This window comes from Nipponia nippon, unplaced genomic scaffold (genome assembly GCF_047370975.1).
Source record: "Nipponia nippon isolate SJK-2023a ecotype South Korea unplaced genomic scaffold, ASM4737097v1 scaffold_7, whole genome shotgun sequence".
NCBI classification, from domain to species: domain Eukaryota; kingdom Metazoa; phylum Chordata; class Aves; order Pelecaniformes; family Threskiornithidae; genus Nipponia; species Nipponia nippon.
This window is the reverse complement of record NW_028262391.1, coordinates 32,387,180-32,409,205: the sequence shown is the minus strand read 5'-3', so window position 1 is coordinate 32,409,205 and position 22,026 is coordinate 32,387,180. Positions and strand designations below refer to the sequence as shown.

General features: G+C 51.0%; 1 protein-coding gene across 1 annotated transcript in view; it reads right to left on the bottom strand.

Annotated features, from left to right (window-relative positions):
• Window positions 1-22,026, bottom strand: part of HYDIN (HYDIN axonemal central pair apparatus protein) — a 158,461-nt gene that overhangs the window by 4,245 nt on the left and 132,190 nt on the right. Inside the window, exons 53-80 of the mRNA XM_087740958.1 lie at window positions 21,662-21,761; window positions 21,002-21,101; window positions 20,354-20,522; window positions 19,866-20,104; window positions 19,441-19,555; window positions 18,589-18,793; window positions 17,986-18,221; window positions 17,210-17,361; window positions 16,099-16,291; window positions 15,134-15,242; window positions 14,295-14,549; window positions 13,577-13,719; window positions 13,016-13,234; window positions 11,704-11,864; window positions 10,768-10,880; window positions 8,946-9,192; window positions 8,184-8,396; window positions 7,376-7,514; window positions 6,862-7,027; window positions 6,288-6,435; window positions 4,806-5,013; window positions 4,320-4,541; window positions 3,572-3,741; window positions 3,181-3,379; window positions 2,846-3,004; window positions 2,032-2,312; window positions 1,466-1,685; window positions 407-619 (exon numbers count right to left, since the gene is read on the bottom strand). Coding sequence (XP_087597084.1) covers window positions 407-619; window positions 1,466-1,685; window positions 2,032-2,312; window positions 2,846-3,004; window positions 3,181-3,379; window positions 3,572-3,741; window positions 4,320-4,541; window positions 4,806-5,013; window positions 6,288-6,435; window positions 6,862-7,027; window positions 7,376-7,514; window positions 8,184-8,396; window positions 8,946-9,192; window positions 10,768-10,880; window positions 11,704-11,864; window positions 13,016-13,234; window positions 13,577-13,719; window positions 14,295-14,549; window positions 15,134-15,242; window positions 16,099-16,291; window positions 17,210-17,361; window positions 17,986-18,221; window positions 18,589-18,793; window positions 19,441-19,555; window positions 19,866-20,104; window positions 20,354-20,522; window positions 21,002-21,101; window positions 21,662-21,761 — 5,094 coding nt within the window. The remainder of the gene's footprint in view (window positions 1-406; window positions 620-1,465; window positions 1,686-2,031; window positions 2,313-2,845; window positions 3,005-3,180; window positions 3,380-3,571; window positions 3,742-4,319; window positions 4,542-4,805; window positions 5,014-6,287; window positions 6,436-6,861; window positions 7,028-7,375; window positions 7,515-8,183; window positions 8,397-8,945; window positions 9,193-10,767; window positions 10,881-11,703; window positions 11,865-13,015; window positions 13,235-13,576; window positions 13,720-14,294; window positions 14,550-15,133; window positions 15,243-16,098; window positions 16,292-17,209; window positions 17,362-17,985; window positions 18,222-18,588; window positions 18,794-19,440; window positions 19,556-19,865; window positions 20,105-20,353; window positions 20,523-21,001; window positions 21,102-21,661; window positions 21,762-22,026) is intronic.

Sequence of the window (22,026 nt, the reverse complement as noted above, 5' to 3'; positions counted from 1 at the left end):
CAGAAGGACCCCAGCAGGGCAGTGCTCGCAGAAGTGGTGGTGTCCAGGGCTTGGGGAGCCTGTGCAGCCCATGGGGCTGAGCACAGGGGTCTCTGAGCCCCTCTGGGTTGCACAGGCAGGGACCAGGAGCTAGAGAGAACAAATTTCATTTCCCGGATGTTCGGACAACCTGGCTTTTTAGGTTAGCTGCTCCAATATGTTTAGTGGTCAGTCCAGACTTCCCACCTGAACTTTCCTTACACCTGGCTTCTAGCCACCAAGAAATCCCGCTTCCAACATGGGATCACAGGATAATTTCAGTTCATAGGGGACCTCTGAAGGTCATGTCATCCAACCTCCTGCCCAAAGCTGAGTAAGCTGTGAGGATCATGCTAGGAGAGTCAGCATGCTGGCACAGCTCACGTACCTGATGCTTCTTGTTCTCCAAACTCATGGTTAGGGGTTTGTAAGTGATCTTGTAGGGCTTGTTTTGTTGATTGGCCTCTAGATGGAAAAATTCAGGCCCTTTCCAGTGTTCCCCCTCAATGACAGGTTGCACAGTCCAGGCCTCATTGCTTGGGTTGGACAGGAGGATGGTCTGGCTGTGCTTCTCACGCACGTCGCATGCAAAAGTCAGTGTCTGCAACAGAGGAGCACAGAGGCTGCTTGGTCATACCAAGGAACCCTTTCCACTCTCACAGACTCGGACTAGCTCTATGCCAGACCCTGGGAGTAGCTTTTCCTTGTCATATGCAAAATTTCCATTTAAGCCATAGCTTTTGGAGTAAATCATGTTGTTCTTAGAGAAATGAGAAGAACAAGTCTTTTGCATGCTGGGTGAAGGGGGCTGCCACCTCCCAAGGAGGGGAGAAAGAAAATGGGGAGTACTGGAAGGAAATCTCTCCTGGGCAAGGACAAGACGTGCAGCCGCACAGCCCCTTTGTGGGCAGGCTGAAGAGCAGCTCCAGGCTCTCTTTTGGGAGCAAGAGCCAACACCCCCCCAGCTGCACCCTCCTGCAATGCCCATGAGGGCCAGGAGTCCTCCATGCTGCATCCCTGTGCCCCAGGAGCTGGATGCAGATGCCTTGTCCACTCCTAGTGCTGAATGTCCTCCCCTGCCCCAACAGGGAGGAAAAGTGTGGCTGTGGGTGCAAGACTGTGGGTATAGCTGGGTGGCTCTGTGGGAAGGGTCTCAGAAGAGCCCTGCAGGGTGTCCCCATGGCAAGGGTGTTGCAATGCAGAGCCAGGACAGCTGAGGTGCTCGCTGGAAGAGCAGCACCTTTAACAGGGGGAGGAAGGCAATTACAGGGCTCAGAAATTTTGGGAATCCTGCCCAGCAGTTTTCTTAGCTCTCTGGGATACCCAGGCAGGATGATAAGCAGGAGTGAGTCGATGCACGTAAATATCCTCCAGTCCCTGCCCTGGGAGAGATGTGGTGCAAATGGTGGGGTAAGAGGGGGACCCATCCTGCCTCTGCTCCGGTTACCTCTTTGGTCACAGGGGTCTCCATGCAGCATCCTGCCAGCGTAAGCCGGAGTGGCTCACTGCCCTGGATGAAGCACTGCAGGCCCTCGTACTGGATGACATGGCTCAGCTTAGAGGGGCGGAAGGTCACAACAAAGGCGACATCCATTCCTGGGGAGATGTAACCCTTTGTAGGGCTGATGGAGAAATCTGGCTTGAAGCTCTCAATGTCCCACTTAAACCTTGCGAAGGAAAGCACAAGGACAGGAAGAAAGGATTAGCAACAGCAAGGCTGCAAATGCAGTGTGCTGTTTCTAAGCCTCTTGTGGGCTTTTCCGCAGGATCTCAGGCATGATGCTGAGCCACCTGGCAATAAGGCTTCAGGTTGGGCAGGACTCAGCTGCACCCATCTATAAACAAGCTTTTGGTTGTATCCCCTGCTAACTTCCAGGGCCTGACTGCACAGCCTTGGCTGCACAACTCTCCACTGGGATGGAAAAGCAGAGGGGAACTATCTAGGCAAGATACAGCTCCATCCAACCCTCATCCAAGCTCTCAGCCCTCAGAGAGGACAGGGTTTTGCATTACTTGACTCCTATGTCGCCCATGTTCTGCATGATGATGCGCTGGGATGTGTAGCTCTGCTGCACCACTGCTCCAAAGCTGAGGTGTTCCTGGTCCAAGCTCACATGGATGCCCTGGCAGGAGCCCCGCACCATGAAGAGGGAGAGCACCAGGCCATTGCACTCCAACATCACTTCTTCGGTGAATGGCTGGATGCGGCACTTTGGGGAGAAGGTCACCTCCACTTTACAGCTATCTCCTTTGGGCTTCAGACTTAGTTCATTGGTGGGGTTCAAGCAGAGAACCTGCCCAAAGAAATGAGTGGAGACTACTTCATCTGGCAACTGAGCTGTGAATCCTCCATAGAGTCTTCCAGTTCTTGTTCTGTCCCCATCAACATTGCCCTAATCCTACTCATTCCCTGGTATGCATCCCTAGGTACCAAAGATATTTTCTTGTGATGTGTCCATTTGGCCATGGTGAGCTGGACTACATCTTCCCAAGTAATTTCACGTGAGCTCCAAGAGAGCTGTAACTCTTGGTCTTTAAAGATTACCTTTCCATATCTAATATATGTGGCCGCATCCTAACATATGTGTCTAAAACAGGTGAGAGGAATTGTACCTTCTCACATCTGGCTATTAAGGGAGTCCTGACACCTAGCTCAGATGAGGAATTCACGTTGCAAGTATCTGCTGGTGGAGCAGTCCCAGCACGGAGGACAGGACAGCATACAACTGTAATTAGCTACTACCTCCCACCCAGAGCAGCTCATAACTACTTGCAGGCATCCCTGTAGGCACACCAAAGTGCTCTCCAGTGAAGGAAGGGGTCTTACCCCAGCTTCTTGCAGCTCTGGTGTGGTTGACGTGAGACTGAGCTTAAAAGTGAGAGGGGCAGCACTGTTGTTTGCTATGGTGACAATCTTCTTCACCGTCTGTCCGATGGAGAGGGCTCCCAGCTTCACCACCTTTCCTTGTGGTTCCACAACATCAACCTGAGGCAGGAGGGATTAATATAAAGTGAAAGGAAAGAAGGAGAACAGGTTTTCTGCCACTCTTGTGGCAGAAAACTAAAATATGGTAGGCTGGGGAAGAGATGAGGAAAATGAGAGAGAAAGCCATGTTGGCTGTCTGCCACCTGGGTTTTTTTAGGATTTGGATTTCATCTCACCTTCATTTCCGTGCCTCTTCCTCGGACCTCAACAGTCTGCTGGTAAAGGCCATTGATTTCAAAAGGGATGAGCTCGTTGTAAGACGCAACCTCTCTGGGATAGAAAGTGATGGGCACCTCCACTGTCCCTCCTGGGCATAGGATGTACCCTGGGAAGTCCACCTCCAGGTGCGCGGTGCTGGTGAACAAGCAGTTCAAGCTGGCAGAAAGCACAGCAAAAGGGAGCAGAGGTGTCACAAGGCTGTCTGTGCTCAGACGACAACATCAGGGCTACTTAGGGCTCTCCTGTCTCCTCTCCCTGCATCCTCAGGATTTCACCCACAGGGGTCATGAGGACATGGAGCAGGCACGTGCTAAGCAAGGACCAAAGGAGTGTGTGGAGCAGGCCTACCTTATATCCTTGTCTGCCTTGTTTGTGATGACAAGGGTCTGACGGGCAGGTGGCATCCCAGCGTGGTAGATGAAGCAGGCTCCAAAGTTGAGTCTGGTAGTGGAGAAGTGGACAGTGGGCACTACCACGGTGGCAAGAAATACACAGGTAAATGTGGGACCCTTGCTGATCTGGTGAGGAGAAAGACAGTATGAGCCAGCTGAAGAGATGGGAACTACAACTGCAAACACCAGGGATGGCTGAGGAAGAGGATGGGGGACAGCTGGCTGCAGCAAGAATAAGGAAAAGTGGGTGCCAAAGGACCCCAGAATGGAAACAGAAGGTGGAAGGCTTGGGCTGAGAGGGAAAGGGTTTTTGGAGAGTGATGGCCCTGCTTTGTGCAGCCGAGTGCCAAGCAGTGTGGGCACATGCTGACAGGACCTTTCTGAGCTGTGGGACCTGACTCAGCAGGGGCCTGGCAAGGAGAAACAGCTCCATCTCCATGCACATCTAGGACCGCCCCCAAATTAGGGGCAGAAAGGGCCTGGGGGATATGTCCTGCCACAAAAGCGCTTCCCAAAGTGGTCCTGGATAAGCACTCATTAAAATATTCCATTCAGAAGCTGTCAGGCTCTTTATTTCAGCAGCAGGAGCCTCTTTGCCTCGTTCAGGCTCTTTAGTGATGGAGCTCACCCCTAGCTCTGGGCTCCTGCTGCCAAGCTGCTGCATAGGGAAGGCGAATGTCCCATATTAAACACTGGTGCCTCACCTGCAGTATAAGCTCTACGTCCTTTAAAGAGCACATCTTCTGTGGGTGAAAAGCCAGCTGGGTCTCTGCTTTCCCCTCTGCCCGCACAGCGCCCGTCTGAGGGGTGATGGTAAGGACCTGCTTACAGGCTGCGGGGCCACTCAGTTCCCACGAGAAGGTGAAGCTGAACTTGCTGTTATTGTGGATGCTGAAGATGCGCTTGATGTTCTCGTTTAGCTGTACCTGCGGGGAGAAGGTGGCGAGGACTAGGGGTTGGAGCACATGCAAAGCATCAGCTGGCCCAGCAAGTGCTCCTTCCTAATGTGCTCCTGCATCTATCACATTCAGCTAATGACCTGTGTGAAAGATCAATCTCCCTCCCTCTAGAGACCCATAAATGAAGAAAAATATTCCCTCTTGTTCAAATGTATCTGCAAAGCTCCTGGTTAAGGCCCAATCTTGCAGGGCTTTGTGGGGCAAATGGTTCAGGGAACCAGTGCTGCTCACCTCCTTGAAATCAATGACGTTGATCTCTCGTGCACTGAGCTCAGTGACACGGCCATCGCTGTCTTCACACCTGACAGAAACGTTCATGCTGTAGCCGGTGGCCTTGATATTCAAGGAGAGGGGCTGGGTCTTCCTCTTGACATCGCACTTGAGGTTGAAGACCACCTCTCCTTCTAGTGTTGGTGTGAAGAAGACTGTAACGGGAAGCCTGAGAAGAGAAGATCCTTTTTGCTCCGTTCACTGTCTCTTAGCTTTCTTGGCCCTACATTGCCTGCTCTACGGGAGCAATGGCTGTGGTGAGACCCCAGGCCTGGGAGAAACCAGGAGCAGCACCCTACCCTTCCAGGGTCTTCCACTGTGGAGCAAGCCCTGGTGAGAACTGTTTAGTGTATGATGAACCCACGCAATGAAATGGCAGAGGATACAACAACAAGGCAGCAAACCCTGAGCTAACGCTGACCTTACTGCCTTGCCCGTGTGCTACAGGGCAGCATTGGGTTGAGTCTCCACTTCTGTCCCAAACACAGAGGAGGACACTCATAGAGACCCCCAGTCTCTCCGATCTATATGACAAGGCTAACATCCTCTTTGCAAAAGGAATCATCCAGCTCCTGTGACAGCAGTACAACGTGGGTGCCACCAAACTGCCTTTTTGTAATTTTTGTGGGTAATTCCTGGGTAAGAGATTAAACACAACCAAACTACAGAGATTTAAGGAATTACCACTTCTCAGGTGAGCCACAGTAACTGATACAGGATGTTGTCTTATCTTGCACCCCATGGCAAGCCAAAATTCAGCATCTTACAAGCCACAGCAAAGCTGCCTGGAGCTAACGTGTTCTCCTGACACCCAGGCAGGCTATGAGTGGGCACAGGGACATCCTTGGTGGATCAGCAGATGAGCTAGTGACCTGTTACAGTGCTTGAACTCATGATCATGTCTGATTGCAAGTTATGGCTGCAGTTTACAAGAAAAGAGCATCCATTTTCTGGCAGGTGATCCTGCAAAACACAGCTAGTTGTGCAAGCCTGTTGCTGTCCTCCGTGATGGGATTAAATGCTGCCTGCAGTGCTGCTTGTGTGCTTTGCTGCTCTTGGTGGCTTCGCACAGACCATGTGTGGTGGGCTCCGTCACTAAAGGAACACAGGGAAGAGAGGAGACCTTGCATACTTAAGGCTGCTGGCTCAGGGGATCACAGGGTTAAAACCCCCAAATATGCTCTTATCATTAAAACTAGAAGATCCAAAGCCTGAATCTCTCCAGGAAGGGGGCCTAGGAGACTGGGGTAACCCCAACACAGCCACTTTATGGAGAAACCTGCAGTTTCGTGGTGTCCCCATTGGGAATGAATGAAAAAAGGCAGATGTATGCTATTGCTGAGAGTTACCTGCTGACTGTGGAGGGAAGAAAGCCTCAAAAGCAAAATGACAGTGCAACATTTGGCACGCAGGAGAGGGAACCTGGCCTGTGAGCCCTGTTACCTTGAAAGAGGAGCGACGGAGCCTTCCAGGGGCTCTATTTTCACGGAAGTGTTGTATCCCTCTGAGAAGAAAGAGCTTTCTCTGAAAGTAAAGCTGAAGGCTTCCTTCTCACTGTTGATCATATAGATAGTCTGGTGTACCTCATGCCCTGGGGAGAGGACGAAGCAGCCACTGAAAACCTTTTGTTCCTCTGGCCACCTGGCCACCACTGCCCATTGCACTCCTGCCTGCTGGCTGAGCCCAGCAGACAATTTGCAGCGAGGATCATTGCCTGCAGCGTGGCATGCTCAGAATGCCAACATGGAAACATGCTTCTGGCCCTCTGGGCTCCCCTGCATCACCCCCAAATCCCCTCTTGGAAACAGCCCCAACTACATGCCATGTCCCTGACACATGCCTTCCTCCCTTCCCCTTCCTCTCCCTCATACACTTGGATGCCAGGAGCTGGATGCTCTGCTCACAAGAGCCCATTCTCATTTCCAGCTTCCTCGTTGGAGCCTGCTGGAACAACAGGACTGCTGGACCTCTGGAGCAGTCCACATCTGAGCATGTAAGGTATAACCACGGTGCTCACCGATTAACAGCAAGTGGAAGTTCAGGTGGGATCTGTCCAGAGTCACTAGTGGGTCGGTGGTGTTGCCCACTAACAGGAACGGGACTGAAATGCTCTGCTCAGGGATTGTAAAGACCCAAAATGATTCTGTGATGTCCAGGTGCCGGGGGATGAATTCAAACTTCATCTGGGGGACAAAGAGGCAAATGAAGGAAAGTTGCTGCCCTCGGCAGGGTAAGGGGAGGGGAATGCAGGCTGTACCACCGACAAACCCCAGGAAGCTCCATCTTATATTGCTGCCAGCTCAGAGAGAGGCTGCTACGCTACTTACTTACAGCCCACCCAAAAGCATGGCGGACGTGGGTACAGTGTGAGAACAGGTTCATCTGCCAGTACATTTACACTGTAGTCAAATGTTTTCATCGTCTTGGCTAAAGCTCACAGTGAGATGGGACACCCAGCAAGTGTAGGCATAGCCGGTGTCAAATTGGCATACACGCATACTGGACCCACCTTCTTCATTTTCTGCACCCACCTCTGTTTTCTTCCCTGGCTGGATCTGACCTCTCTCTGTGAGGCAGAAGAAAGCCACCTGTTCTGGTGGGAATTCAGGGTCTTGGCAAGTCCACTGGAAGGAATACGCAGAACCAGTTGGGTTCATAACCACAAAGGTCCTGGGCACACAAAGCAAAAAGGACTACTAAGGTGGCGTTGGGACATTAATGACTCTGTCCTGTAGCAGACATCAGGCACTGCCAGTCCTGGACACCATCTGGAAGGAGTTGTTTGGTATACAGGAACAACGCTGGGAGCACAAACGTTTCACCTGCTTTCTAAGGGCCCCATTTGTTTCCCAGGTGGCTACAGACTAACAGCTATCGACAAAGAAATTAGCAAGGATATAGCCAAACTCTTGCATGCTAAAACGGTAAGATAAGTGAAAATGGTCAAGTCCAGTAAGAGTCCTTTGGAAGATGGTACTCTGCTGTGGTTGCAGCCTTCACCGACCATGTCTGACTGGTATCTCAAAGGAGCGAGAATGTCCCAAAGATGCTCTTCAAAGGGACAAAGGTTATACTGGCCACATTGCACAGGCCGGGGATACATAGTCCTCTCAGACTGACCCATACCTTACTGAAGAAAGGGACAAAGAACAGAAAATTGGCCAGCTGGTCTTCAGTGACCAGCTTGTTCCAGCCCCAAAAGAGACTGGTGGCCAAGTGTCAGGAGATCAGAGACAAGGTACAGATGTGCCTTGGGGCTTGGAAGAGTAGCTGGAGAGGTCTCTGGTTAAGGGGAGTGACCAGCAGACCATCAGCAGGAGAAGCCATGCCCACACCTACCTGCTGTTCCTGCTGTATACTCCAGTTGCCGCAAACTCAATCACTCTCGTGTTGAGATCTAACGTTGCCCCCTTTGGTCCCTGCAACTCTGGGTTGCGCCTTTTTGCAGTGATGTAGTCAGAGTCTTCCAGTTCAAAGTGGCAGTTCGGCATCAGGCTTCTCCCCCTCACAACCACCTCCGGGCCCTTCTGATTTGCCTTCAGGTTAGGAATACTAGGAAGAAAGGGACTGGTATTAGCCAGACTAATGTTTCCAGACAGCCAGCTGCTTGCCTGTCTTCTTGTACAGCACAGTGTTGCATCCTCTCTCCATACAAGCATTGAGCAGCAAATGAAACAGAATTGCACTCCCTGCCATGGAGGCAGCGGACGTAAAATGGCAGAAACATGACCAGTTATGTGTCTAGAAACCAACGGCAGCACACAGGTTTCTATGTAGATAAGGAGGCCGTGCTTGTCTGATATCCTTATAGCATGAGCTAGGGACTGGCTGGCCCCTTGACAGCCTTTCTGGATCTCTCGTTCCAGATTTTGCAGCCCTCCAGGAGCTTAATATTTCGTACAATGTATTTTCCCAGTGTCTCCATACCTCCTTCTACCAAGGCTGGATGATCATCTTTCTTTGCTCCTGTATGTTCATTGTTTCTGCTGCCTCTGCATGGCTGGCTGTCCCCAGGTCCGCGCTCCCACCCACCCCAATCAGAGGTATTACCACAACTATCCATCCGTAGCATGAGTTGAAAAGTGCCTGGACGTTTCCTACCTGCAGACCATACGGCTCTCAAAGTCCCCCACATACACCGGAGAGAACTTCATCTGGAAGAGCTGCTCCTGGCCGGCAGGGATGGTGCCGCTGCAGGGCTCGACAGCGAACAGCGAGGTGGCACTGACAGTGTTCAGAGATGATCTTAGGGAGGAAGAGACGTGCTCCAGAGCACGGCCCAGCTGGCTCGAACAACGGCTAGACTGCAGCTTCACGGAGGCACCAGAAGTGGAGGAGAGGAAATCCCCTGTGGTAAGGAAGAGGTTATCAGGACATCTTCTTTCAAGAAGGAAATACTCGGCTCCCAGCACCTCTGCCTCCTGCTGCAGGTGGACAGAAGGGGGCTGGGATGCACTTGGAGCATCCCTGGCCAAGTGCTTTCAGCAGAACTTCCCCCTGATGAGGAACAGGGAGGAGCGGTCAGGTTGCTTTTTGCTTCTGTGTTACTGCTTGCTAAACCGTAATCCCAGAAAGTCCTGGGGACAGGTGTGAAAGAGGGAGAAGTGAGGGTGGGGAACAGCAAATACAGTGAAAAAGCCCGGTGGAGACCCAGAGAACTGCTTGAATCAAAGCACACCACTGAACTTCACTGTACAAAATGCTCAGGGTGACAGCCAGGAAGGCTATGTCTGTTAGCAAATTAAATGGGCCCAGGACTGAAGCCAGCCACTTCACTCAATGCTCCTAAACTCTCCATCTCCATGACTGGGTAGCTTAGATACAAACTTCTTCTGCAAAACGGTTTCTGGCCAGCATTCATTCCCAAACAAAGTCCAGGAACTAACAGTAGAGATGACTTTTACAGCATCTGGGAACAATTCTGGGTGCTGTTTCACGTCCCAGTACAGCCAGCCTCAGCACTTAGCATTAAGGAGTATTAAGTCCTGCTCCCCTGTTGCCTACAGAACTGAATTTTTATTGTTGTGCCCGGTAGAGAGAAGGCTTTGGGAAACAGCGCTGCTCTGTCCTCCACACACTTTCTTTCCTTCCTTCCTTTTTGTCAGGCTTTCATAACCGATGACCAGATAGCTAACGGCACAGCCCAGCAGACTGGCTTCAGCACAAGTGAGCCCTGTGCCGGGGAAGAGCCAACACCAGGACCCACAGGGGAGGCAGTTAAACACATTCAGAGCATCAGGGACTTTGCTTGAGGTCTCCCATCTTGACCATCAGGCAAGCTGCCTGTGCTAGAAAATGCAAGGGTTGACAGCTCTCCTCACTCCTGTTCCTGATGAGACATACAGCCCTGTTTCCTTGCAGAACCACGCTGCTCCCAAGGAGACCATGCGCTCAGACAAACACATTACTGCAGGTCAATGAGTCACTGCCCCGCTGTTGAGCTTCGACAGCTGCTGTGAGCAGGGTTTCCACCTGCAGCAAACGCTCCTGTGCCTGAGCTAGGAGGGTTAATTTTAGACAATGACTTCGCATGTGCCCTGGATGGGGGAACTGCAGACAGTGACCGCAGGTCAGCTAACTCATTACAGCATCAATTTTCCCAGTCTCAGAGACTTCCCAAAGAGGTGCCCTGATGTCCCCCTTCCCAGTCCTGACCCACAACATGGCTCTCCCCTGATCCAGGCTCAGCTCCCGCGCAAAGCACAAATGTCAGAGCAAGCATAGGAGGGTACGAAAGGCAGAGAGGGGGCAAGGAGAAAGTCTCCAGCTGCAGCTGGGAAGATGCTGATGAAAGTGGACGACTGGACAGGGATGAAAAAGCAATTCATGTTTCGGGGTGAAGTGGCATGGTCTCCCCAGGCCCTCAGCTACCAACTGAAACATCCCGGGCACCCCCAGCTGCCACAGACAGCTAGTGCCTTACCATCCAGACTGGGCGGGAGCAGCTCCCCAGTACAGCTCACTGCCCTTTTGTCCTCCACAGCCGCCATCCAGGTGTATTCCAGGGCCACATTCCCTGTATTGGACAGCTGGAAACTGAAAAGTAAGGAGGAGGAATAAAAAGTACAATAAATACAAAACAAGTAAAGAAGTAACACTGTACAGTGCGCTCCTGGCACCCCTTTATGCTGAGTAGCATCTTCTTCCCCAGACAACTCTGCCATGTTTAAATCACTGCCCTAGGCTGCCCCAAGACAAAGTATTTCAAAGTTTGGAAGTTAAAGAGGGAGACTTAATCCAAGGGTCTTATTCTGGTCTTTATGTCTCAGTTTGACATTATTTTGGCTGCTGACTTGTCCACGAGCAGATGAGGACAGGCAACCTGCAATGAGAGCAAAACCATGGCCATTCTCAGAAGAAAGGCATGGCAGAATTGAAGCTCTTCTGGCACATCTTGGCAGGATGGCAGCCACCATCTCCTGCCTGGCTTTGTGTGCAGATATATGGGCCCCAGCACCCAGCCAGGGCTTCGAAAGGATGAAACAATAAACAATTTGTTTAAAGGGATGAACAGCAGGTGAGACTGAATGCGAAGCCCTAGAAGGGGCTCAGGTTCACATGTGGGAGATCTCCAGGTCCCGGCATGTGCCAGATTATGTGTGGAAGCTGAAACCTCAGACCCAGCAGGCAGCAGCATTCCCCTCCAAGGCTCATCAGCCTGTTAGAAATTAGAAGAAGTTTATTAAGTGGCTGAGCAATCAGCATGTCAGTGTAACCTCTGCTGGCACAGGACCATGAGTAGAAGGAAAAGCAGAGGCCACCGGAGAGCACAGCACAGCTCTGGGGAAGCAGACAGTGGGTCAGCCCTGGGCAAAGTCAGCTCCCACTTGCAGGTCCCTGCCTGGCCTCCAGCACTCACCTGAATGTCCTCGTCTGGAAGAGCAAGGTCTCCTTGAACTGAATCATGTCCGTATCCAGCTTGAACTCAGCATAGTCAACGACAGCACTGAGGCGAAGCTCCACCTCGCGGCTGCTCTTCTCCAGGACAGTGTGAGCTGGTTCTGGGTCCGTCTCGATCACCTCCAAACAGGAGAGGGAAGAATCACTGAGTAGAGCCCAGAAAGCCACACTGAGCACGGAGTCATTCAGCCTCCAAAATCAGCCATATTATAGGGGCTAGGAAGGACCATTCCCATTTATTTCCCTGGAAAGATGACAAAATTCGACCCTTCCACTATAGTATTTCTTTCTCCCTACTGATCAAAGCAATCACCACCACGACTGTGAATACACCCATGGGGACCATGGAGGGGTATCAGTCGCTGTGTTTCAATCCTGTAGAGTGTCTGTCCTTTTTCCTGGCCCCCTATAAATCCAGCAGGCCTCTAAATTAGGATTAAGTTCCCCTGCTGGAGCTCTGTGGAGGGAGAACCCCAAGAATGAACAAACCTAGAAAGCACCCTTTCCTTCTTATCTTAGGAAAAAGTGCTTTCCAGATGTGTGGGGCAACAGCCACGCTGGTGGGGGCTGGGGGTGGGCATTTTGGCACAGGAACAAACTCTTGGTTTACAGGTCTTACAATGGTTCAGAAACTAGGGAAGAACCATCACCCAAGATAAGTGTGTTTGGCAATAATGATACTAAAAGCAAGAGTTTCTGGAGATGATACTTGTCTGGACTCCTGCATGACTGCCATACAGTGCCTGGGCTACCCCATAATGAGATATCCTACATGATATAGAGACTACAACCAAAATCTCTGGTGTCAGTGTGGACAGAGCTCACCCACAACATGCTGGTGGGTAGCCAGCATACATAGAAGAGCGCTAGTGTTGCTCTCCACTTCAAAACAAGAGACAGAGTGCAGTGGATTTAACTCCTTGTTGGTGAAAAGGCACTGAATCAGATGAAGAGATTTTAACACCATAAAATGTGTTATCATAAAATGTGACCTCCCATTCAACACAGGCTGTAACACTTCAGCTTTTGGCAGAGAGCAATAGTTGCATGCGGCTAAATGTCTCTCGTCAAAAAGACTTCCCCATCCTATGTGAGCGTATCAGGTCATTGTGCATCCACCTCTCCCCTAAAATGCACTGCTGGTTAACCTCATGGATGCATTAAATGTCAGGAGGGAGCAGGAGCTGCTTAGCTAGCAGAAATGGCGGTCTGCTGCCATCGGCAGCTCACTTTGTGGAAGCTAGGTTAGCTTTTGCTACTGTGCTTCTTACCTTCTTCTTGACAGGCCACGTGGCTGCTGGGCCCCTCGTGGCATCCACCCACTTGACAGTGCGCAGGCGGTCATCCCAGTCGGTAACCTGCTCTGGTGGCAGCTGGAAGGCAATCCTAGCCACCTTACACTTCACAGGGTGCATTTTGAAGGCGACTGCGATGTCTGATTTCAAGGTCACTGTGATGTCCTTAGCACAGCCAGCATGGAGGTGTCCCACCTAGGGAGAACCAGAGAGCCAAGACCAAACTGGAATCACTGGCAAGGGCAGGACTGACAGCAAAGGGATCGATGCGGTGAGCAGCTGTGCCAGGAATCTGCATCTTGCTGCGTATTTATCTGAGGTTTGATAGAAAAAAGTACAAACAAAAGATGCCACCTCCCATAAACACGAAGCCTTTTCTGCAGGGCTGACAGCCCTGCCCCAGCAAAGCCAGAGATTGCATCTCCTACGTGGCACTGGAATGGGCTCTCACCAGTACATGGTGACTCCCTGCTAGCTTCCAGGAAACCGCTGGGCAGGGCTCGAACAGTGGGGAAAGGCAGAACTGTCCAAGCTCACCTGGGGGGAGAAGTGAAACGGGGTGCCTGCCAGCCACTCAAACCGCATCACCTCCACCCTGCTGCGATTGGTGATTGTGAAGGTCACGGGGTAGGGTGTCCCGACGTGACAGTCCCCAAACTGGATGTGATCCACTCTGGCAGCTGTTAATAATGAGAGCAAGTGATCTCAGTGTGTGGCGAGGTCCATCCGCCCCCTCACATGCACAGACACATGCATGTCCAACTCCCTCCCTCACTCCAAGCCTTCCTCCCTCTGGGAGACACAATTCCCCACCCTACCACTTTCAGAGATACACCCTGACACGTCCCTAAACACATGACTGTGTCTGTGCAGAATGACACCCAGCGCAGCATGCACTGCCTCTGTGCATACGGCAGCCATGCTCACAGACCACCAGGTCTGGTGGGTGACAGCACAGGGCTGGTTATACAGAGGACACAAATTATCATACATAGTCTTCATCTCCATAGTATCCCATGGGCTGGCAGACCTCCTTTTAGAGATACCCAGCTGAACGCTGGTATCTCTGACCCTTCCTTGCTAGCCTGCAAGCTTCTCCCTTGACAGAGGATCCCTTGTGTTCTCAAGCGTGGCTGCTCTGCAGGCTACAAAAGGCAACAGGCTAAGTCTGGACTACACCTGCGCTGGCACAGCATGAGCAGAAATGTGTCTTTTCCTGTTCCTTGCTCCATCTTGGCAGCCTCTCCTCTCTTACCCTCAATTATGTCTTCCTCCAGATTGCCCTCAGTGTTCTCACTGTCTGCCACTAGTCCACGGATGTTATCTAGCGTGAAGTCATCCTCGTAGCCTTCACCCACCAGCTGAATGTTGGTCTCTTCATAGGGGTTGTCCACCACTGACAGATGGATCTTCCCTTCCATGTGTTGGGCCAGGGTGGGTTTGAAAAGCACATCAAACTCTGCTAATTCCCCATGATGCAGGACCAGGGAAGCGGTGTGGGGCTTCCTCTCTGCACAGCAATGGAAATCAGAGGTAAGTGATACAGCCGTACAGAGGACATATTTCCATGGGGTATAAGAGGAATAAGAAGTTGAAACCCAGCTGTCTCTTCTTCCACCACTGGTTCCAGACCCTCCTCCTATATTCACAAGACTATGACACCAACATGCATATCACTGCTTAAGTGTCTTAACCTCAGGTTAACCCCCAGCTCTCACTCAAACTGCATCCAGCCAGCTCCTGCCATATGTAAAGCTGAGTCAAAGAGTGGTTTTGGCTTTTGTTGGCTGGCTGTGGGCTCAAGGGCTGCCTCCGTTCAGGCTGGTAACTCCCCACATGCAGCAGAGACCTCAGATGGTCCATTCAAGTGCTGATAGTTCCCCACAACTCAACCCACCAGGTCCAGAAGAACAGAAAAACTTCCTACAACTTGCTAGGAGGAAACTCTGCAAAGAGTCCACATGAAAAACTAGGGGTACAGAGAGCCCTAGGAAAGAAACTATGTCTAACATCTGGCTGCTGCTTGGCCAAGCCAAGAGCAGGGCACACATTTTCCCTCTGTGGATGACCACACTTGATGGTTAATGAATTTACCTTCTCCAGGAGAGTCCTCCTTCACGCCTGCAGCTTGGTAGATGCAGTGTGTGGTGGGCCTGGCTTTCAAGAAGAAAACTCCCCTTTCATCCAACAGGTCTATCATCAACTGAGAAAAGGGAACACAAAGCATGACCACACTGGTGTGGGTACAGGATGGCACGTGGATCGACACCATACTGCTGCTGGTCCAGCATGGGGAACCCAGCACACCCCCGCTTCAAACACAGCTCTTAGCACAAAGTTTAAGTGAAATCAGACAGAAAAAATAGTGTTCAGAGGCACTGGGATACAATTAAAATATAACCAAACAGGACAGAAAGAACTAAAAGTAATGAGCAGAATGTAATACAACTGAATTTAATTAAAATATAGTAAAATGTGATCAAATACAATCTAATGTAACTAGGACATCACACACCACATGAGAACCAAAGCGAGACAGGGGGAAAAATACCCCGCCAACTTTCTTGTGTTGTGTTGAACTTGAAAAGGATAGACTGGTCAGAAAATCACATTTCCAAGAGGAACACCCTTCCTGGAAAGTAGAAGTCAGTCATTTGCTTAAAAGGAATTTCTGAAACCCATTCCCATGCAGTTCACTGAGGCACAGAGTGGAAAGAGTAACCTGCACAAAACCCAAGGGTGGGTCAAGACTAGCGAAGACAGCAGCAGTGGTTGCAAAGGAGACAAAGGTGAAGGGCTGTTGGAACTTTCCTAGAGGGATCTGGCTGAGAAACCAGACTCTTCCCACTGGTTTGCCAAAGCGTCTTCCAGAAAGTCAGAGGGGATTATTCTCCTGCGAAGGAGTGGCTCTGAGCACAAGGAAAGGGTTTCATTTGGAATTCAATTGCACATGTAGAGTAGCAGTGCACCTGTGCATCTCTACCGTGTTTTCTGGCACTTTCCCTCCATGGCACAAGGACTTGTTCCCAGACCAGAGCATTCCCTGAGCAGGTCCTCACCTGGACAGGTACGATGCCACCGTTATGAAGGACCAGAGGGAGTTTTTCTGAATCACCCAGCAACAGCTTCTTGAAGAGGAGCAGAGGGTTCCCTCTCTTATTGTGAAGGACTGGGCGCAGGACTGTCACCCGAGGCAGATTCCCATCTCCACTGATATCGAAGGTCAGGCTTTGTGCTTTAATTGCTGCAGGGCTGCAGGAGAGGCAGAAGAGAAATCATTACGGCTGGCACTAACCCATTTCCCACTTGCCACGCAATGAAGTGAGTGCCACCCGCTGCGTTTTCCCTGGCTGGTGCTCCTGTACCCCATGACACAGCTCCCCCTCGCCCCTCTCCTCCCAGTCAGATCAGGGCCATTCATGAGAGGAATCCGCTCTGAAGAGCCAGAGCCTTCCAGAATAACAGTTAAAAATCATTTCACTTAATTGAATCATGCAGTACAGCAGGTAAATAATGAGGCAACAGATGAGACATGGCAAATTCACTGGCTGCAGTGATATGAGACATATGCGAAAAGCACAAGCACAGCATGAAAATAGTATAAAAGCAAGAAGGGAGAAGTAAATAATTAACACCGTCAGTAAAGATTATTTCCAAGGACATTAAACCAGGAATTGCTTATTAGGGCAGGAAGCTGACTTATCTTGTCCCAATTCAGTGACTAAAGGGTTGGGTAAGAGATCCAATCGCTCCTTAACATAAAATATCTTAATATACCCCAGGTAATCACATAGGATCATCTCATTTTAACATAAACAAGGAGGAAATAATGCATGCTGACTTGGTGGCACAGAAACCTCTTCATCTAGCCCTTTGTCCTTGGAAAGCCCCAGCTCAGCTGTTGCATATCTCCATTTCTTTCTGACTCAATAACTTCCAGTTGGCTACCTAATGCTGCACTGTCTTCATAGTCACTCATATAGGCTGAACTATGACCCTTATTTTTCTGCTCTGCTATATCTAGGAGTTACTGCCTCCTATATTATCTAATGCTAAGTACTCTGCCTAAGGATACTGAAAGCATTAGGGTTAGCAAGGGGTCTACATCCTCCCAGAGGAGAGGCAGCTATCGGAAAGATCCCCCCACCAAGATTTCACAGGGTGAGTTACCTCGCCTGGACATCAAGGGAAGCCTGAAAAGTGCACTGGTAGTTCTGCATTGTTTGCGGAGTGAAGGTCACCGTAGCAAAGGCGTGGGAGCAGCTGGGCACGCACATCCGAATGGGATCCACCTCGAAAATGTCGCTAATGTGGCTGTTAAGCTTGGGGGAACCCACAAAGTGGTGTTAGGAGAAAACATCCTTCAATATAATGCAGTCTTATTCATATATGCATCACGGGGAACAGCCCCAGGCAGCGTTTTCCTTCCTGCTTCCCTGGACAGGCTCCTTCCATCTCAGGGGGTGACTCCAAAGTGGTGCTGACCTTGCAAAGGGAGCTGCCATAAAGCCCAGGAGTGCAAAACCTTGCTCTGAGGGCTAGGCAGCCACCCCAGCATACATGGGAGGTAGGGACCGCATGGAAAACCCTGCAAATAATCTAGAACTGGCCTTTAAAGAGAAGGAAAAGACCAGGGAGCCTGAGGAAATGGTCTGCTTCAGTCCTGGCACATCAGTCCACTAAAAGGCCCCCTCTGAGTGTGCTTCCAACAGATATTCAGAAGGGTTCAGGTCTCCTACCAAAGACCCAGAGGGGTGAGCCAAAACCTGGCTTGAGACACGCTGAATTCAACCCAACTGTCACCCCAGCATTGCTGCTCTCCCCTGTAGTTTGACCTGCACTGAGCTGGACTAGTCCAGGCACGAGGAAGCAATGAATCTGGAGAACAAGGCAGGCTACCACACAGCCTTTACAGAGCAACAGTCACCTTGGCCTCTTGTTCTTACCTTACCAGGGATGGGTTTGATGGAGAGGACCATGTCACAGGGGACTTTGCCCACATTGCGGATCTTGAAGCGAGCTGTGGCCCGGTGCCCAACCAGAACATTCGTGAAGATGAACTTGTTCTCATCTGTGATGAACACGCCCTTGTCTTGCACTGTCTGTAGGATATGGCAGAGGTTGATGTTGCTGCAGATTCGATGTTCCTCGAAGATGGACTCTATGTCGTCAGCCACAAACGCTGAGAACAGACAAGAGGCAGGGCTGAGGATGGAGAAGCCTTCCTGCTGAATTTATCTGGACTCTGTTGGCCTCTCAGAAGGCTCGATAAGCCCCTTCTGCCCAGGTCACTGCAAAACCCAAGCTGGGTGGGGGAGTTGGCTGTGAACATGGAGCTCAGTCACCCTCAGTCTTAAAGGGTATTGCTTTCCTTTTGTTCCTCCCTGCATCCCTCCCAGGCTCTCCTCACTGGTGGACTTGAAAAGGACTGGAACCTCTGAGGATTTTCAGATGGGACTTTAGGGTCAGGGTGTCTCTCTGTCCCAGCAGTAAGTCTGGGTGCTGATCAGCAGCAGGTCTGGCCATGGGAACCTGTGGACGGGGCATACCTGGGAGGCAGGACTCAGCAAAGAGAGTATAGGGGATGCCAAGGGGGTTGTCCTTGGGGTCTCTGTCGCTGATATCGATGGACAGGTACTCCTTGCATGTCCCCAGTGGCTCTGCGTAGCAATCCACCGTGATCATCTGCTGGCCCCCAGGAGGGATGGAGCCAAAGCCAGGGTACACTGTGAACATGCCTAGAGTGAAGCGAGCCTGCAGAAAGAGTCCCGGGAGAAGCTGACGTCTAACAGCCTTACCTTGCGCATCCCCAGCAAGGAGTATGCCACTCCTTGGCCTCCAGCCAGGCCCAAGCCCCCAGTCCCAGGGCAGGGAGGGATGACTCTATGGCCCCAAGGCAGCCCCAGGATGACAGGAACAAGCTGAGAGGAGGTGTAGGCTTGTCCTGAGCGGCACAGAGAAAGGAGCTTGGGTGTAAAGGGTGAAGGTGGTAGCTGGGATCCTTTAACCTCCAGGGGTAAAACAGGAGAGCAGAAACAACTGTGAGAAGTGAGAGGAGAGGGGGCTGGGAAGACGAAAAAGCAAAGTCATCTGATATCTATGGACTGGGAGTTCAAACAAGGACGTTCTGCATCTGTGGTATTCATAGACCTATTTTGGCTAGCAGCTATTGAACACAGGACCTGCTCCCCTCTCTCGACCCCACAACTCCAGGTCTGAGCCAGAGCATGGCACTGTCAGTGGGACCAAGCAGCTCCTGCCTCTGCTTGTGGCTGGGAGGTGATGAACCTCCATCACGCAGACCACATCCCATCCCATGGTGATAAGCCCCCAGCCTGGGCACAGCAGTGTCCTCCCACACCACCTGCAGTGGCATGTGTTGGGGAGCAGGAGCCACCCACCTGCACAAAGGGGTTTGCATCCTTTTGCAGTGAGTGCTTGCTTTGCTTGACGGAGGGAGTCATTTTGCTTAAGTTTTCACTGTCGTGGGAGCGGGCAGATTTCACGTGATGTGCACTGAGAGGAGAAAGCAAAAAAACATCCATCATGCTGAGCTCCACCACCTTTCTCCGAGGCCAAAGCTGGCCTTCCTCCCCATGGACCTTCCTGCTCCTGATGGCTCCCAGAGGGCTGCCTGCAGCTCCTATTGCTCTAGCTTATAGATAGATCGGCTATATCACCAGCTTTGTCCTACACATGGGGATACTGAGGCATTTTTCTGCTCCCTGTTCACAAGCCAGTAACGCAAATGGACAATAACCCGTCACATACCAGCCATGCTGTGCTGCCTCCTCAGGCAGGAAGGGTGGTGTAGGTCTTCTCTCACCTTTTCCTTGGCAATACAGGTGCATCCTGGTCTGCTCGGTAGATGAAGAATTTAAAGTCGAGGATGCCTTTGTTCTCCAGTGTGAAGGTGCAGGTTTTCCTAGTGCCGTTCATCATGGCACCAAAGCTGATGAGCGAGGCAGGGTAAATGCTGTACTTGCTGAACACAGCTTTCGCTGACACCCTCACTGGGATGATGGCAATGGTCTCGCCTCCTTCACAGATGCTGGGCTCAATCACCTGCAACCGGAGGAGGGGCCAACCTCTATCTCTGTCCCCTGACCCCATCAGCCCACCCTCCCTGTTTAAACGCCTCCTTCAGAGCCAGATTTTCAGCTCCGCTTAGGAAGCATCACAAATGGTTTCTGAAAGACTTTGTTGTATATGTACGAGAGAGAATTCCCCAGCTAAAGCCTTCCTTCCAGAAGACGTGTCCTGTTTACGCTCCCAAGACGTGGTGTGCTAACACCGCCTGGTCCAGCAGCTCACCTGGCAGTGCAGGATGGGTTTGTCCTCAATATGCATTTCCATCTTGGGGTGGAAGAGCAGCTGGACCTGCACAGGGCGCTCGGAGACAGCCAGCATGCCCTTCTGTGGCTGGATGGTGAAGTGGGATGCCAAGTCGCGTATGTTGGTATCTGCAGTTTCCAGCTTGAAACTGGGGAGAAAGGGAAGGAACGAAGACCTCTGCAGTTAAAAGTACAGATGCCACCAGCACAGCCAGGACTTTGCATAAGACCATAAAAAAAATAAAAGGGAAAAGAGTCCAGCTCTGCTTGGGGAATCCCAGATCTTGACACAGAGTGCAGACAATCATGAGTGTTGCAAGCTAACCTTGACACTGATTTTTTTCATTCCCTCCTTTAAAGATTCTCATAAAGAGAAATGAGCTGACCCTCAAAGGAAGACAATTAATCTCAACAGTCCTCCTTCTGGTTCCTGCTGAGCTGTGAAGAACTGCTGGTGTGTGGCTGGATTCTCTATTAAAATATTTGAGATTGGAGAGCCCAGGTTTTGTATTTACCCAGACCATGAGGTAGTCAGCATGGGAACAGCTTCTAGCCATAGGCAGAAGGAGAATGCAGGCCTGGGCAGATGGTGGCACCATGCATTCACAGACCAGGCAGCTGGACCCACCTGTATGCAATCTCGTACTTCCCTTTGTTCTTCAGAGTCAGTACTTGCTTTGCATCATCCAGGACCTTAAGGATTCCAAAATCCACGCTGCCATCTGTACCTGCAGAAAACGCACAGAGTGAGGTAAGAGATGGTGAATATTTGTGAGCTGCTGCAGACTACACCAAGTGACAAGATACATATTTGGAGTTCTCGGGCGGCACAAACCCCTTGTCAGTAAGTGCCTGTTCTTGTAAGTTTTCTCTAGCTACTTTGCTGCCCTTTCTCTTCTTACTCAGAGAATATCTGCAGGGTTTAGCAGCTAAGGAGCTTGGTTTCCATTTCCTTGCTTCCAAACACAGATCCAACAATTTTATGTGATGAACCTTCAGGTTCACTCCTGAGCCTTCAGGAGTTTCCAACTGCTTGTTCACATCACGTTGTTTCAAAGCCCCCAGATCAATCTGCACATGAAGTGGCACACTTCAAAGTTCAGACGTGAGAAACTCAAGGCTGTCTGTGCCCTGACAGCGCTTCACTCCACGCAGTTTGCAGGATAGGTGCTTTATGTATCCATGCCACGCTTGCATGGTATCCCATCTTGTCCCAAGTGCTTTGGTTGCCTACTGCCAAGGCAATGCAATACACCCGGACTACTTTGTTTTGGAGGCATCCACTGACCTTTAGAAATGCTGATGCTCAGAGCAACATCATAGGCCTCCGCAAGGATTTGGATATTTTCAACCTGAACAATCCCCAGGACGTTTTCTGCATCTGAAACCTGAGGCAGCAAGAAACAAACACTGCTTAGACCATTCTCCTAAATTCTTTTGGTAGACTACATGAGAGTCCTTGTCTCTGCCAGCTGCTTCCACCACGGCCTCCCCTGCTTGACAAGCATTTGTGGACTCCCAAGCTTTCCTAACCTGTTCATCTCACAGGCTGACCCAGCGGGATTCTGCTGCAGTAAGAAACCCTGTCAGCGCAACTCTCCACTCCTACAGCAGCGAATGCTGCTGCTAAAGCACTCTGGGAGGCACAGTGAT